Source organism: Gallus gallus, chromosome 7 (genome assembly GCF_016699485.2).
Source record: "Gallus gallus isolate bGalGal1 chromosome 7, bGalGal1.mat.broiler.GRCg7b, whole genome shotgun sequence".
In the NCBI taxonomy this organism is placed as follows: Eukaryota; Metazoa; Chordata; class Aves; order Galliformes; family Phasianidae; genus Gallus; species Gallus gallus.
Genome location: NC_052538.1, coordinates 32530571 through 32549088, shown reverse-complemented (window position 1 = coordinate 32549088; position 18518 = coordinate 32530571). Strand labels below are relative to the sequence as shown.

At 38.3% G+C, this 18518-nt stretch overlaps 1 protein-coding gene across 6 annotated transcripts in view; it reads right to left on the bottom strand.

Moving 5' to 3' along the window:
* Nucleotides 1–18518, bottom strand: part of ARHGAP15 (Rho GTPase activating protein 15) — a 318635-nt gene that overhangs the window by 90257 nt on the left and 209860 nt on the right. For all 6 annotated transcript variants that reach the window (NM_001008476.2, XM_025152213.3, XM_025152211.2 and 3 more), the window contains one exon: nt 13955–14032. In NM_001008476.2, the coding sequence (NP_001008476.1) occupies nt 13955–14032 (78 nt within the window). The remainder of the gene's footprint in view (nt 1–13954; nt 14033–18518) is intronic.

The following is an 18518-nucleotide window of genomic DNA, read 5'->3' as shown; positions in this document are numbered from 1 at the left end:
AACCTTTGTTAGACACACACTATTCACCGAGACTGCACCTAGGAAGGCTGCTAGCAAACAGCCTCAACTTTTTCATTAAATATTTAAATCAAAGCATGACATGGACCTGTCTTCTGTTGGCAGAACATCACTTGCAGAGCCCAACAATGGGAAGTGAATAAACCAGTGCCTTAACATAGGGTAGGTGGGCTGCAGGAAGTATCGCAGTAAGTTCAGACTTGTCCAGGATGGGGATAGAAGCATTTAGCCAGAGGGAAGAACAAGTGCTAAGGACAAATGCTGCCTGTGGGGTCAGGTCGGGGTGGTGTGGGCATGCCTCAGGGCTCAGCACCGGGAGATGCTCCTTGCTCAGAACATCTCCATGCTTGGGGTTATGCTTAATCTGCAGGTGAGAGTTCTCACCTAGAGGCAGAGCTGCTCAGCAGGCAGAATGCAACCCTTCAGGAGTCCCAGGAAGGCAAGCAGAGGGCTGGGAGGCATTATGATTTGCTACAGATGTAAAACAACACCTTGTTGCCCCGCTTCCTGCATACTGATGCTCAGCAAGGGCAGTCTCTTGAAATACAGGCACACATGCAAACGCACCAAAGAAAGGAATCACCACTTACTATTACAGCTGATACAATTGAGGCAAACAGGCACAAACAGGGTGGTATCCAAAGGCATTTGCCTCTTGCTGGGACTGATGCCCACCTACAAGGGCTGAGCACAAGGATCACAGCCATCCTTCAGCTGCCTGCGACTCGAGGTGGCAAAAAGACCTTTGGGCCTTTTGGTCTGTATTGTGCCTCGTAAAGGAGCTGCAGAGAGGGTGACCCGGGGCTGGGATAAGGGATTTGGAACAAGGGGATTTGGTTTGCATTCCTGAATCATCACAAACTTCCCTACTGTGTTACTCAGCCGCTCTGCTCCTCGTTTTCCTACTTACCAAAAATAGCTAGTAATATTTTGGTATCTCAGAGACGTTTGCTCTCCAACATACATATCTGCTCCTATGTTTTAAAAGCGTTTACAAAACACTCAGTGCAAACACAGAGCTCCACGAGGCTTAGTCATGCAAAATGCAGTCGGCAGGGACCACTGAAAAGAAATCCAAGACCTCATTCACATGTAAAACCTCTTGCTCCTCAAGGACTCGGTCCTTTTCCTCTGCAGCACCAGAGCAGAGAAATTTAAATCTCATTTGTGGCACTTTGTGCCACCTCCACAGCACTGGTGGCCCCACACCTGCAGACGCATTGCATGGCAGAGCCGCATGGGAAAGTCTAATTTGGCTTTGCATCCTTCTGAGCCTCAGATCTGTGTTTCAGAGGGTGACTGCAGCCTTATCTGCAATGAGGACTTGGCAAATGGAGTTTGGTGAAATGGCACAGCACACCACATTAGGAGACTGACTATAAATCAGCAGATTTTGGCTCCGCTCCTGGCTCCGTCACTGATTTGCCATGGAAACTTGGGCAACTCTTTTACTCTCCCTATCCTTCATTTTCCGTCCCCATAATGTAAAGATAATGATGCTGCTTTGCAAGCTCTTTCGAGATCTTGAGATGTTAAGTGCTAAGTGCATTTTATTAACATTAATAGCACCCAACCGAGAGGATGCTGCATAGCACTAGCCCGGCTGTCCCCAGAAAACAGATTGGTGTGGGGAAAGTGTGCATTTGTTAAGCAGCTTAGGCATTGCTCATTCCCATAATACTTCCACAGTACGCAGGAACAAGATCTGACCTACTAAAACAAAAAGCAAAAGCGCCATAAGGAGAAAATTTCTAACGTGACCTGTCTGTCATCTTATTTCGAGCCCAGGAAAACTTTGGGATTTGCTAGGGATTATCAGCAATTGTGTGTGTGGTTATTATGCTCAGCCACAACCACACCACTCACAACTTGCGGTGGAGACCACTTCCATTAGCAGGCATTAATCACCATTTGATACACTCCACTCCAGCTACCACTGAAAAGGTATTTAGTACATGGACTTAGTTATTTCCTATCACACTTCCTATGTTACTCAGTTTTAAAATAAGTTAATTGTACTGAATTATATTCCAGCTCTTATATTTACAGGATCACAGTATACTACTATATATTTATTTTTTAAATGCCCTCTCACATGATTCGTTATTTTATGCTTCAATTTCCAATATTTCTGCTCAAAGATGTATCACAACATACACAGTCGAAAGAGTTAGGAAAAAACATTATTAATGCATGTTTTTTTCCTCTGCTGGAGATAGAAGAACTTTGTTGTGCATGTTATAAAATGTTAAATATTAGAATTATTTAAAGTTAATAGGATGCCAAAGAAAATGACTAATAATACATTATACAATTAGATGCCTTTCATATTAGTGAATCCATTAACAAAATAAAATACATTCAAACAGAAGAGTTCTGATTTGCAATTTTTAGCAAGGATTGCCCATGTGTAAAGCTAAATTATTTATTCTTTAAAAAAAAAACTACTGGATACATCAGTCTGCAATTATTTGCATTATGTTTGAATGCTTTATCATGTGGCTCTGATTCAAAAATACACATCTCTAAGTTGCTTTAGCATCTTCATTTGTGCAAATCGATAAACACAGGGAAAAAACAACAACAAATGGAACAGTGTCTTCCTCCAGATTCAGCAGGACAGCCGATGAGACCACCACAAGGCCTTGGTGTTGCTCTGTCAGCTCTTTCAGTCATCTGTTTGTCATCACTCTTTAACCCAGATGTCCTCACAAAGAGTTTCACATCTCTGCTGAACCCCCAACTGCGCCCTTTATTCTAGATAGGGTCAAGTCTCTCCTTTTCCACCCATATGGATCTGAAGTTTGCAATCACAAAGCTTCACCTCAAGTTACCCAAATGCCACTGTACACTGTTTTTCTGAGCACTGGCCGCAAGTTTGCAACTCATTATCCCATCCCCTCAGCTGATATCATCATCATCCTTGAACTAACATTAGCAAACACTGAGCTTTTCTTACAGTAAGAAAAAGCTTTTAGCATCAGAGTGAAAAGATCTTTCAGGCATTTTCCTCTTCTCTTTGCATCACTCCTGTCTCTAGGAAGGCATCTGACACCAACCAACTTACACCAAGAAGAAACAATCTCCTCCTCCTCGCATCCATCTCCTCTTCACTGCCACTATCTACTTAAGTCATTGTCAGTCTTCTCTATCATAAGCACATAATGTTGGTTGATAGAAATGTGTTTTGAAATGTTTGTTTGTTTTCTAATTATCTGATTACAGAAGGAAAAGAGATTTTTTACAGCAAGTAGTAAGAGCCTGGCAATAATATGATTTTTTTTTTTTTTTTCAAGATTTTTTCTGGCCTTCTACCAGCCCACCCAGTCCAGACTTCACATCTTGTGGGACTTTAAAGATGTGATGAATTCAATTGCGTCCAAAGTTTGGTTACACCATTTTAAAACTCTTTTCAGGTTACAGATGCCTTTTACTATGATTTTTGCTCAGCTTATGTGAGGTAGGGAATGCTCTGAGCTGGTTGGGTTTTGTTAGATGATGCCAAAATCCTTACTCCAGGCTACTAGCAACCTAAAATATCTCCCATCCATATACATCACAACATGAGCCCAGACTACATCTCAGAGATGAGGCCAGATCTCATGTTATACCAGCTAGTAAGAGGGAGAAGAAGAAGGAGGTACAAGGGATTATAAACAGATCTGGCTGCATCTTGGCCGCTGCTTGTGAAGGAGGAAGGCAAAAACATCACAGAACATTTGCCCAATTATATTTGACACTGCATATATTTACCATAAAAAATTTACTACAGTTAAGTTATATTAAAAATATCAGAAATTAAACAAAGTAAGAATGATGCACACAGATCCACGGGTGGATTTCTAAAGGCATCATGACCAACTCACCACTTGTCCACACCAAGAGGTCAGAGCATTAGCATAGAGATTTGGGGCAAGAAATGAAGCTAATAAAAAAAAACTAAGAAAACCCAACACTTTAATCTTAAAAGATCTGAACAATCTTTGTTACTTTCGCTGAGAACAGACACAGTGCAGACTGAGTGGTGTTAACATTCAGATGAGAGCTGAAAACTCAAGCGAGAGCGATGCAACGTTCTCACTTTCAAGTCTCTGGTAGCATGGATAACTTTGAAATTAAAATACAGTGTGACTAAATATTTAAATTAATATATTTAATAAGTCCTACAATAATAAGTCTAAACTGAAAAATAAGGCTTGGGGGAGAAAGAGTAAGGAATATATATATTTTTAAATATCTGTAATATATGTATTTACGGTTTGGTACATTTGTTCTACACCAGGATTTTTAAAAGCTCATTGAAAAACACTTCTTTTGCCCACTAGATATGCATAATAATATACATGGTATTTTTAAATAAAATAAACCCTATCACCTATTAAGGAAAAAGCCAGTGATATGGTCAAGATTTTACTTCTTTCCCTAAATTTAGCAATCCAATACTGTTTGTTTTTTTTTAATGCTCTAAGACATCCCACCTGGCTTCTAGCTCCCAAACCCAAAGGGCAACACTCTGCCAGCCTCGTGAAGGTCAATCCAGTACTCAGCATCCTCTCAAACAGCACTAAATACCAATGATTAGATTACTGGATCAAGTCCAAGATGTCCAAAGAATGTACTAAGAGAAGATGCTTTCCAGGACTATCATAATTTGCTCTTCCAAAAAGTCCAGAAGTTACACAATCATACTTTAAAAGGAAAAAAAGACAAAAATATTTAATTTCATTTTTAATTCATATAGAATGATGTTAAATTCTTGAGAATTTCAGAAAACCAGTTTATTTACAGCAGGAATATACTACTAAGAAAGATTTTACCCATCAATAAAACAGAATGAGGCAGTCAATAAAAAAGCCTCTCCACAAGTGAGAGTCAATAAAAGAACATACGTTTCTTAAAAAAATAAAATAAATTCCAAGGACATGTGAAGAGATACTTCAGTTTTCCTCCTTTTCATTTCCCCCTTCTCCCCCTTGATTTTTTTTTCCCACCAGAAAGTTCTCCAGATTAGTCCTTTGTGTTGTTACCAGCACTCTTAGCTCTCACTCTTACTAATAGAACTAATGAAATTCATCAGTGAAACATATTACCAAAGTGTGTCCTTGCTTCCTCCCTCCCCCAGATCACTCCCTACATGCAGCAGTTGTACGTATCACAGCATTTATGGTTTTTCCCATTCTCAGCACACAGAATACCACAAATAGAAAGTCAAATTCTATTGTGTGGTAGCTTCTCACCCCCTGCTGCCCTACATAACCTTATGTAACATCCACCCACATTCAATATTATACTTTTTGTTGCAAATCCTACTGCAAGCTCTTATTTGTTGACCAGTATTAGACACAAACCACAGAATTACAGATAATTATCACAGGGGAGAAATATATCCCACATACTAGGTCATCCCATGATTTGTAAGACACTACTCATGACCAATTCCAGTTAGGAATTATGCAGTTGAGCTTCCAAGGACTTCCATCTCCTTGCAGCGCAAGATCATCCCCTTTAAAATAATTTTGATGCCTTCTTCGGATAATATAAATATGACTGGCAACACCAAAGATTTTTTGCACCATTCTAAAAATTGTGCAAGTTAGTAGATTTTCCTGTCATAAATTCCAGCAAATGGTTTGTTACCTTATTTGCTTTCCCTCTTACTTCCAAGCGCTACGCAATGGCACTTCCCATGTTCTTTTTCCAACAGCATTGTTATCAGAACAACAAACCCAAACCAAAGTTACTGATGACAATTACAGACATCTTCCTCGGGAAAAGCAAACCCTTGTTGGAGTGTGCAATGCTCATGCTCCAGTCTTCAGTGCCTAAACAATGCTTCTTGGAAGGGTTATCACAAGAAGTTCCTCAAACTTGTTGAATTAAAACTAAGCATAAAGCTACCGTGACACAAATAGTACTGTGGTTAGAAGAGAAAGAGAAGGCATGTCTTAAATGCTTGACAGTACAATATATGCGATAAAAATCCATGGTATGTTTGTGGCTGACCACGCTAACCTAGTTCACTGCCTCTTCTCCCCCCATTCTACAGACCTATTCATCACAGTGTTGAAAAGAAAGCACATGACAGTACCATTGGGTAGGGGAAAACCCTGCTGCATCTAGGACTACAGATTGGGAAACTTAGACTTGCCAAACCAATTTTGTTTATTTTACACGCTGAGAATTAAGCAGATTATATTGGAAGAACAACATTCTAACTATATCATGTTCTGTGTGTGTATGCTTTAATCTGGTGTATATTATTTCCAAAAGAAAGCCAACTTTGTGTTTCTAGTGGGTTAAGTTAACAGGCTCACATTTACAAATCAATGTTTGGGTACTATAGGGATTTTTTTTATTTGTTTTGTTTTTTAATTTTTATTTCACACCTCTCTGAAAAGAGAAACTTAAGTTGTGAAAACCACACCTTTTGAAAGTAAAAAGACAATTCTCCATCTTAAAATAGATGTTAAATCACAGAGGGAAAATGGAAGTGCCCATATCAGCAACATGCACATAGTAGTCGGGAAATCAATTAATATAGGCTCAATTATAATATTTTGTTGTCAGAGTTTTAAAGCTTGAGGGGGAAGAAAAAAAATCTTGGCTACAGCTTGGCATACACAGGTCTTAACCTAGAAACAATCTGTTTTATAATTATTTCTGAAAACTGCTTCAGTCCATTTTGTGTTCTTTGATTGCCTACAAAGTGTGAAAAAGAAAGAAAAGAAGCCTATTTTTGACTCAAGGCTTTCAAGATGTTTTGGTTCTTGGTGAGCAAGTAACCCAGTTTGAGCCTGATATTTCCACTGTGAACTCTGGAGCACCATACTGGCTTTCACACAGAGCCCGACCACACAAAGAATGCTCACAGAAGCAACGAAGACTTCACTGCCTGGGTCACACATGGGCTCACACACTGAGAAAAGCAGAACATCACAGAGGCTCTGAAGCCAGGGTTTTACCAAGACACAGTCACACATTTCCTAATGTACATATGTATGTCTGAAAAATACAATAACTAACCTACTAAAACTCCTAAAAACACATGTGATGGCAGAACATGGTGGGAAACCTCATTGATGTGCATACACAAGAAATTAAGGACTCAAGAAAAGGAAAACGATTGCAAGAGAGAACCAATTCCCCCTATTTTCTTCCTCTAGTTTTAAAAATGAAGCATCTAATGATCCGATTGGAGCTTTGCGTTCAACAGGACCAGCACTGCCAGCTGCCTTTGAAACAGACGTTGTAGTAATTGAACGGATCAATACAATAGAAAAAGGCATTACAACAAAGGTGTGATAACAAAAGGACCGGCACAACAGAAACGTGCTAAAAAGGAAGGGAAGAAGTTTGCTCACTTGTATTAGAAGATTCCAGGTCCGCAGGGGAAAGCTTCACCAAACAGGAACCTCCAGAAAGAGATACTTCCCCAGTGGCAGTCAGCCCTTAAATGAGGTCTAAGAGAGGTGCAGCCAGTCTGCACCCCTTCCGGTCATACACATGAATTGCCTTCACCTGTGCTCCCAGAGCTGACCAGGTGCTTTTCCCAGGTGCTCAATCAGAGTTTCAGGCTGTGATTCAGCAGTTGCCATACAGTGCTGGGTCAGTGTGAACAGTTGGGTATTTCCTCATAGGGGAGTTTATTTCTTTAAAGTATAATAATAAAAAAATAGGCTGTGAAAGGGAGCAGATTCTCTTCCCCAGCCACTTGTATTTTCTTTCTTTTTTTATTATTATTTTTTATTTTCTTCCTCCCCACTCTCTCTTTTAAATGCTTGCTTCAAACCTCCCCAGCCCAATTGTGTTGACCCAGCAGGGCTGTTTCAAAGGCAGTTTCACTCCAGTTCTCGATAACCCAGGCTCAGACGTTTGGTCCCAGCAAGCTCATATCATCAGTAATAGTTTTTAAAAATAATAATAAAAACCCTAAGATTTTGTTCCTCTTTTCTCATAGTTCATTGATAAAGAACATGACAGTAAGGTTGAAGAATCCTGCTGGTTAAAGGTATCATCCTTCACTGCTCATATGGTCTGGGCTCTTACTTGTCAATTAGATTAATCCAAACCATTTTAGAACAATAAATATAAGTACAGATGGAATATAAGCATATTGAAGATTACTGTTTTTGACGGCTGTTGTTTATTAAATCAAAAATAATGTTGCAATGAGGATTTTGTTGATATTTCCAATAGAAAGGAAGAGTAAATAGGAATTAGATACTGCTTCAGAAAGAAAAACCAACAACGCTCCAAAACAGCCCACGGGTAATAAAAAGGCACTGATTTTTTCTTAGAATGCCACCTATGAGCTACCTTTAGAAAGGGGATATGGCACCTATTAACTCAAAACACTAGGTATGTTGAAATCCATAAAATTTCCAATTACTGCTTCAGAATTTATTGTGCACATATGGAAAATAATACTTGTAAAAGAGAAAGGGGTTTGTGCCTGGTGCTGTCAATACTGTGAAGGATGGGGTGATTATAAAGCAAATTAACAATACTTTTAAATGTGCATTCACTTATCTTTCCAATTAAATCCTTGTTAAACAACTGCACAGACAGTAATGGTGCTTCTGCAAAGCACTGATCAAGACAGTTTTATTGTAATTTTTACTCTGTAACAATTAATCAAGTAGGCATTTTCTTTATTATTAAATTATTTAGTTAATAAATATTCACAATCAATTCACATATTTGTGGTTTACATTTTACTTTTAATTTTTCTTTGGCTGAATTATAGTGTAGGGCATTTTTATAGGGGAAAAAAAAAAAAAAAAAACAGCAGAATTATTTTGTTTTGTCCAAATGTTATTTGTTAACTCAAGGTGATGTCAGGGAAGAGTACAGTCACCTTTTTCCCCCTCCGTGTAGTCACAAACTCAGATACCTTCAGCTGCCCTTTCATATATTCCCTATAAGATGTGCCTCTCTTAGATAACAATCTGTAGCCTCCGTACAAATATGTATTTTTACCCCTTTGCTACATAAGTATAGTAAGCGAGCAGTAAGAACGTGGTAATTGACCTTTGGATGGCACACGGTGTTTTGCAGTTAACACATAAGGTATTGCAAATGAAATAACAGGATTCAAAGGTCATCTGTACTGCAAATACCAAGCATTTTGCAAACAAAGCACCGGATATAAAGACAATTAGGAACTCTCTTGTATTATGTATGAACCAACACTTGCTGAATGAACCAATAAGTATTGAAATTTGTATTTCTATGGTTAGTTTCCCTGAACATATATGCATTAGGATAGAATCTCAGTGTTTCAGCAACATCTTATGAACCCTTTATAGCTCCATTTTTTTCAGTTAATTTAGTACTCATGAAAATTGCTTGTTTGACAGTCCTAGAAATTGAGTGCCTTCCCAGCCACCCAGCAGACTGGCGCAGGAGGCAGACAGAGCCAAGCTTCTATTTCCCTCCTCACCGAGGGTCTTCGGGCTTCAAACACAGAGGGCAACAGAGGACGTGCTGGGACAAAGATGAGGGACAGGATAGAGCACAAGGAAGGTCTTACCCCATTATATCACCATGTGCAGCAGTATGACAGCACAGAACGGAGCTGGGAGCACACCACTGCTTCACACTCTTCCCTTCTGACACCTTAGGATACCTTAGGAATTAGTTACCTTGTTTTTTTCCTGCTTTCCTGAAGCACTTTCTGTATCCCCGTTAGCCTTCCTGAGCAGCTCACAAGCTCTCTTTTTGGAGTGCATCTCCCAGCTGGCTCCACTTTCATACTGTGCTGCTGTCCTGGTTACAGACTTGCTCCCCAGGGACCTTATGAGCCTTAACAGCCCGGAGTAGCCCCACCTGGGCTCAAAGCCAATCTCAGCCCTATCCTTTAGGCCAAAACAATTGATAAAGTCAGTGGCATCCTTCTGCCCTGGAAATGTCACCATATTCTGCACGGTTTAGCAGACCTATAGGCAGTATCTTATCCCTTCTCCTACAGGTGTGAAATAGATGAACAGCCTTATAAACATTTGTAATGGCCTTAACTTACTGCTTTTCACTAAAAATCATCAAATTTTACATTAAATTCCCAAGTAATTGCTAGGCAGTACCATCTATATATTTCTAAGGCTGCAGGTATCATGTGTATCGATATGAAAAACGTAAGAATGTTTATCTCTGACAATTAAACAGGCCTTTGCCATAGATTTCCAGCTGGGAATATTAAATTCCAGCTAATCTAGTTTCTAAAAAACACAGTTCTTTCAGCACTTAGAGACAAAGAAAAGTATGACGGTCTCGATGTCACCAGTGGTCCAAACAGCTTGTACCGCCTTGATTCACTGATTTGAAAAACGATGACTTAGAGTTTCAAAAGTGCTGAGGGATGTTATAGCCCAGTCCTCTTATGATCAACTGATCTTTTCAGCTCTTAATGGGAAAATAAATCACAGACAAAAAATAATCCGGTTGCACAGAAGCAAAAAAGGTGTGATGTCAAGAGACTTTTATAGAAAAAGAAAACTCCGTGAAAGGGAGAAAGTAAATAAGGTAGTTTGTTCTGCTGATGCTCTTGTTGGCAAGGTCAAAGCCCTTTTCAGGAGCTGCGTACCTCAAGAAATGAGAATGAAACAAACTGTATTCAGAGAATTTTAACAGTGAGCAGTAAAGATGTGAGGCATAGTTTTTCTTACAAACCCCTTCCAGCTCTCCCAAAATGTAGGATTTTAAGGCTTCTTTTAGATTTTTACTGTTCTTATTTCTTCTTTAATGATAAAGCTGTCTGTTGCTGGTTTGTTTTCCTTTCATATTCACCAGTTTTCTCTTAGTCCAGTTTTGATACTGCAGATGACATTAACTATATAGAAAAAGGAGCCAAATAAAGCTTTGCTATATTCTAATTAATGACTATTCTAATAAAAAGGACTTTGATACGGCAGCCAGCCTAGAGTCACTTCTACAATCTTTAATTTTCAATATGATACATATTATTTATATCCTATAAACATAGGTGTAACACAATAGCAGCACAAGCAGGAAGAAGACAGCCCATTAAGTATTTGGCCTGCATAAGAACTGATTGCACAGTCAGTCTCCGCAATGTAAACAGGCTTTTTTAGAACATTTGTTTGCATTTATAATTAAATTAGACTTGCACTAAAATGAAGATTCTCTATTGGAATGTTAAGCAGAAAATCTTATTAAAAAAATTCTGCTTTCCTCGTTACTTCTGTGAGTTCACGAAACACTACTTGAAATTAGTGCTGTCCTCTGCATCAGGTGAAAGCTGGAGCAGGACATTGGGGTGTGCCACTATTGCCCACATTAAGTAAACCATACTCCCCTCATCTCCCCATGGAGGTTCATGTTGCTCCTGAGCAGTTTGCAGCTAATCGCCCAGAGGAAAGCTGATTAGATCCCCTCCTCTCTCTGCTCCACATCTCTTTGTTGCCTAACCAACTCTTTGCACCTACAACCTGCCACTGCTGCCTGATGGGCCTCCCAAGTAATCTGTGGATCTGGCCATTCTGAAATCCATTTAGGGATTAGGAAGGACTATGAAGTGGGTATATATCTTCCAGTCAGCAGCCTGGAAGTCAGGGAAATATTAGCAGGATGCTAGCACATACACATCTATGTCTATAGAGCCACACCGTGACTTAATGGGCTGTTCCCTGCCTGCAGCTTCCTACCTAGCAGAGAGAAAGGATGCTATTTAAACAATTGAAACCGTGGCCTGTGATTTTAAAGCCATTCTTTGTGCCTGAATTGCTTCTTGAATGTTCTGATTAACAGCTACTGGATTATTCTTTGGGGGCTGCAGTGCTCGACCCTCTCTTTTCCCCTCATATGGTGGCCCTGAGGAACGCAAATTGAAATTTACAGTGGAGCACCTTTGGCATGTCTGCCATGTCCACCTGAGGAAAGGCTAACTGCAGACCTGGTCACATATTTGTATAGCTGAGATTTTAAAGGACTTGTAAGGGAGCTCGGATGGATAATTTCGTTTCCCACTGAAAATCTATTTCATGATGATATAAAATGCATGACTGCCTTGGTTGTATCAACAAAGACTAACAAAAGAAACAATAATTACCACAACAGATAACATGATAAAATAGTGCTCCAGGAGCACTATTTCTCTTTGAGTTTTCTTTGGTCACTCAGTAGGTAGATTTATTGCAGTTGCCCTAAGTATCCTGTGTCAGAGTGGTTTAATGTACCATTAACTTCACCTTTATATATTCATTTCTCACAGTGGTATAAACCAGAAGAAAAAGGTGCCTGGCACCTCTGCACTGCAAAAAGACAGCTTAGGCTTCTGTCTTGCTTTACAGCATCATCCCATCTGTTTTAGGGGAAAATTTGAGCAGTAATGTTAACCTCAAGTACGTTAACCTTTGGATGCCATGAGACATGATAGACAGGACCATTATTTTTATGGCACGTTTTTTCCCTGAGCAAAGATCCTGGGGAGTGAAGAAGGATAGAAAATCCTGGGTTTGCTTCTCTGTCTCCAAACAAAATACAGTGCACAGTTACTTGGAAGCCAAGGCAGACTGCATTATCGACACACAAATAGCCAACAACTATAAATCTAAGGGAACCCAAGTAACAAGTCAAAACCATGAGGCTGATGATTTATTTAGTCTCACTGAAGTTACTGGCATAAATACTGTTTCCTCATAAAGTAGAGTTCACGCGCCAGTTTCAGCCAAAGACAAGACTGCTCAGGAGCACCTTCATTATGGATGTAAATGCGGGCTCAAAAGTGAAAATGAGGACAATTTTGGGGTCAAAAGCCTTAGTTTGCGCCTAGTACAAAACTAGTTGAGGAAGTAATTCTCCAACTATTACCGTCTTCCCCAAAGCAAACCCCAAAGCACCATTATATACATTGCACAATATTTAGCAGTTCTGGAAAAAGTCTTCAGGCAACAATGAAAGAGTGAAGGAAAGGTAGGAGGAAAAGTTGCAGCAGCTTTGCATGTGTACTTGATTAACTCAAAAAGTGCATAAAGTCTCAAATGCAATTTAAGATTTGATTCTTTTCCTAATTTCGGAAAAGCTTCATTTGTTTTTCTCATTAAGTAGGATCAAGAGGTTCACTGTCATCAATGATATTTGCTAAGCTATTAAATGTGAATATGTTTAGTCTTTGCCAAGAGGAGTGCACTGTTCAGAGGCCAATGTATTTGTCACGTATCCTAATTAGCTACCAATAGCAGCTTCCACACCTGTAACATTATTTATTGATCAATTTTATATTTATTTAGCTACATCTGTGATAACTGTTCTTTTGTATTTGTGGAAATATGTTCGTTACATGTGGAGTCTGGGGCAATGCATTCATTAACTATAACCATAACACAATGGTTAGTTCTAATTTTGGTTCTTAAGTTCCCCAAACATTCATCTTTCCTCTTCTCATTTCCTGGGATCAATTCTTTGCCTTATTGAAATCAGAGGTAAATCTTCCACTGACTCTGGCAGAGCCAGGACGCTAGTTTTAGCATTTCCTTTTCAGTTCTTTTCAGCACCTTTTTCTCTTTGTCTGTTTTCCTTTGGATCTCTGTTCTATTTTTGGTTTTGTTTAACTTGCAACATTCAAACAATCTGCTATTTTTCCTTTTATTCTTTTTTTTTTTTTTCCCTCACTTTGATTCTTTGGTTTCTACATATGCTTTGTTTTTGCCACCTTATTTCATTTATCCATTTCCTCCTTTTGTTACTGTTTGTTTCTCATCTACTGTGTAACCACTATTTTCCTCTGCTTACTACGCTGTTTTTCCTCTCCTAACTGACTGATTCCCTCTGTGCAATGTCTTTCTACCTTCCCTTTCCTCTCTTTTCCAAAACACAACTCATCATTCTATGCCACCAATGTATAGCAGATTCTGAAATTCTGTCATCTGAGACAGTTAAATACTAAACAAAACATTACCAGGGTGGAGGAATCACTTACCCTGATTGACAACAAATCGTAACTTCTGTATTGTTGCCAGATTGCCGCTAACTCTGTATATTCCATCAACTTCTAGACCTGAAAGAGAAACACACATTTCATTTTAAATCATATAAGTATTTTTCTTTGTACGTCTGTCAAGAAGCCAGAAGCGCACTAACAAGTATGAAGAAGTGCAGAGCAGTGAATGACTGAAAAATAATCCACCTGACAAACACCAAAGTGCCTCCTTGCCTGATTACAACAACAATGAGAAATAAACGAGGCAGATTAGCTTAAGTGAATACAAAATACCTGACTGTAATTATCTTGTAATTCTGTCAGCAGAATACAATTCTGCAAAGGTATTTGAGTGTGAAGGGAAAGGAAGAGTGGATTAGCTCTTGTGTTCATGGAGAAGAGTTGTTTGGGATACAAACAACAGTGTGTTAGCCCTGCTGAAACGTGGGGCGCTTCTCCTAATGGTGTATATTAACAGGAGAAGCTCTTCCATCTAAGGCCTGTGTTTTTCAGATGTGAATATCTGAGGCTATGACCTTTCTGAAAATTAAGTGGTGCGATGCCCACTCTGAAATCATAACGTGTGTAAGACTACACACAACTACAGCTTCTCTACTATATTCGTCATAGAAGATCAGACGAGTCTGAAGCTAAAATTAAATATCCCAAATAGCACATGCCCTGGAGTACACTTTTTCATTAATACAGGCCATCCTTTTCAAGGACAACCTGACAGACTTGTTTCTCCCTGCATATCTACTCAAGGTTTATCTTCTAGGTGAAGCTAGATGTCATACTCCCTTTTGTGACATATTATCTCCTACAGCAAGCACTGTTGATATGACTGTTTAAAATAGCACTTCCAGCCCTAGTTGCATAGCTGTAGCATTTCAAAGCATGTGGGAACTGCTCTCCTTTCCTTGGAGAATTAGCTATTCTGCAAACAATGACCGAAATGACTACATGCTTAAGAACTGAAAGCTCAGAACTGTACATTGTCACTCCACATTTAAGACTTGCAAGTAAACAAGAAGCTAAGAGAATCTACACTAAATTCGACTTTTTTTTTTTAAGGCTACTCATCACTTAGAACACAAGTTTTAATTAATCTTGGCAAACAATTTCAGAGAAAGTCTTCCTCTCAGAAAACGTTAATTTGTCAAAACAAAATGGTTTCAGGAAATATTTCAGTTCTGACAATGTGTCTAGTGGGAATTTTTCCTTTTCCAATTCAGGGTGCGGAAAAAGGAAAAAATGAAAGCATAGGAAAAAGTGAGAACAAGTCAAAATGTACCTCAGAAGCCCACTTGTAATTACATTCAAACAGGAGGGAGCTGAGGTTCAAGTTGCCATTTCAAAGACACCTGCATCATGCATTGGCAGATGAGTGCCACAGCTTCAATGGACTTCAGTGCCTGGAGGTTTTCCTCACTGATTGTGAAGGATTTTTAAAAAATAATAACAATTTACAAAATAAAGTGGTGCACTGTTTTGGGGGGGTGGGGTAGGGAGGTTGTTTTTGTTTCTGGCTCTCTTTACAAATTAGAGTTTTTATTTTATGTCTATAATACTAAAATAAAATAAAAATACTAGAAGTCAGTATCCTGACTTTTTTTTTTTTATCAGTAAGTAAGCTATTTTAAAGAGGAATATTAATTCCATATTATTCCATATTCCATATTATGCATTGGTTATCAGTGCCCCTTATTAGACAATTTTCTACCCTGCACCTGTGGATGTCCTATAACATAATACTGAAAGTGATGATTCATTTGAGGAAGAACTCCTTTGGTTACAAAGGGATAAATGAAAAGTGTATTTAAAAGAAATCAAAAAGGTGTTGCAAATGAAGCAAATTTGGAGGTTATATATTCACTGGGTATAAAACATATGACCAAATGGAAATTACTAAAATATTTAAACAATCAATTTTATCCTAAAATGGAAGAGTCGGATTGTATCTCAGCAAGGAGAAAATAAGGAGCAATTCCAAGTATAGGAAAGTGGGACTCTTGTTGGTAAGGGATTAAGATTTGAAATGGTAAAATTTGTCAATTGTAAAGAAATGTAAATTGAAGTAAAGAGGAAAACAAGTAAATGAACAAGCAAAAAGCCCCAAAACAGAATGTTAACTTTTGCTTGGATCTAACTCAACTTGGTTCTCAATCTTCCGGGGTATACAGAAATGAAAGCAATACTTGTCACTGTGTGTGAAATAGCAATGTCTCACATTAATAGCATCAATTTGGAACAGCTCAACCCCCTCAGTATGAAACTACATAAATTATCCAGATCGAGTGAAAATGACAAACTATGTTGTAAATTGGAGGATATTACATCTTGCAAAATGATCTGGAGTACATAAGTGAATTATTATTGTTATAAATTTACTTTGGTCCAGAAACGAGTTCTGATTAGCATTTCATTTGGACACTATGCAATATGGCAGAAAGAAAAAAATCCAAGAATATCAAACCAATTATAGTGTTCACGTGCCATCAACTTTCTGCTCCAAGAACTTTGAAAGTTAAGCCAAACCAAACCAATATAAATCGGTGGATTTGGACATCCTTTTCATGACCACATTATCTTAGCTGGACTGTTAACAACTTATTTTGGAAATCCAATTAGGTGCAAATAGGAGTGAGAGAGAGAAAGAGAAAGAGAAGGAAAGAGAGATGACTTTAGAGTTCTAATGTCCTGATTCTGTGAGCAAATTTCAAAGAAAATTCACTTTTAAGGACACCTTTATCAAGGACAAAATCATCGCTGCTCTGCTGTCAGCGTTTCTTCACAGCGCTCTATAAATACTTAGGGAACAAGATGAAACAAAAGTCTTTCCGAGTTTTCTATCTGGTGTTGGCACTCAAGTATAGTGGTAAAGAACATTTCAGGAAAATTATTCACTGTAATAAAGTCCAACCTCTTGTTCACTATAGGCTGACCTTCTTATGCTTTGGAGTGGGTTTTATCAGAGATGAATTACTGGATTTTGCCCTCGAGGAGAAGAATTATTTTATTTGCTTTATATCACAAACTCCAACTTTGTTTTTGTTTGTTTTAATGAGGAACCTGAGAATAGCATGGACCCACAATTAGAAATGGCAGCCAAAATCTTGATAAAGACTTCAATATGTCCAGGCGTCTAAATTTTATAAAGGCATAAGAAATAAAAGAACTTGTTCAATAATACATCAGCTTAACTCACTAACTATAGGCAAAGTAAAGCTTTCATCATAAGTTCTCACAGGTTGTCTTGATGAGAAAGTTATAAGGCAGCTAAATTCAGGTTTGATTGGAATTCATGAGCAGTCAACATGATATACACCCAGCAAAACTGCACTGAAGGTCTTAGATGAGTACTTGTTAAAGGGCATTTCTTGCTCTCCTGCTTTTAGCCAAAGCACAACTATGCACACGGATCAACATCAACTCTGCTGGCAGCTTGACCTGTGCAGAAAAAGCACTAAATACATATCCAATAAAAGAGTTTAGGTGATGCATTTATCCACATACAAGTTTTAAAATGTTTGACTTTGATAGCAGTTGAAATTGCTGTGATATTTTATGAACTGCCTCAAATGAAATGCTCTCATTAATTCTTGTTTGGTGCAGAGAATGAATGCCTCTCCCAAATCCCACTGCACTCTGTCTAAGATTAACATACATTTGACAATATCTTAAAATTCAATATAAAAAGTAATTCTATGTGTACATGCTGGTTTTTTATTTGTCTATCACTCTTCATTTTTTTTTAAATAATAGTTAGATCTTGAAACATATAATCTTAAATGATACTAGGTAACTTCCTGCATAGAAACCCATGAAACCTCCCCAGTTAATGCATCCTGAGGTAGGTGTGGTCCCCTGGCCTGGTAAGAGTTTTATAAAAGAAACCATCGTGCTGGATTCAACAACAAAGCAAAGTACAAACTTGAAAAAAGGCATTCTTTAGTTAGTCCTTTCATTTAAAATCAGTTATGTTCAGGGCAAAAATATTGTATTTCAAAGGAGCCTATTATGCCTTCCCATAAACAGAAAGATCATACGTTTTAAAACTAAAGTATCATTATGTAATCAAGCTGTTGTATTATAAACTATTTTGTGGGCTCAGATGCCCAGGGCTATCTTTACAAATATTTCAGAGGTCATTATCAGGGTATGTTCTCCCTAAAACTTTAATTCTTTCCTCCTGTTTTCATATACATCTTGCTATAAATACCTGATTTATAAACATTTCTCAAAAGTTTACAAAGGGCACAGAAGTGAGGCATTAAGTCATTTAAAGAGGCAGAAATGCACGAATGCAGCAAATACACCAATGACAAGATAATGTGACTGATGAGAAAATCACTGCACAACAGTGTGCAACAAAAGTAGTTTTACAAAAACTTCAATATTTGTGCCATTACAAGGCAAATCATGAGGAGTACTAATGAATAAATTCAACATGTTAAAATTCAACCTTGAAAGCACTGCATCTGGATTAGGTTACAAAAGGTGCCTGAACTTTCAGGTGAATATAGGAGCTAAAAAAAATACTGGCTTTGTCTGACGTGCACAC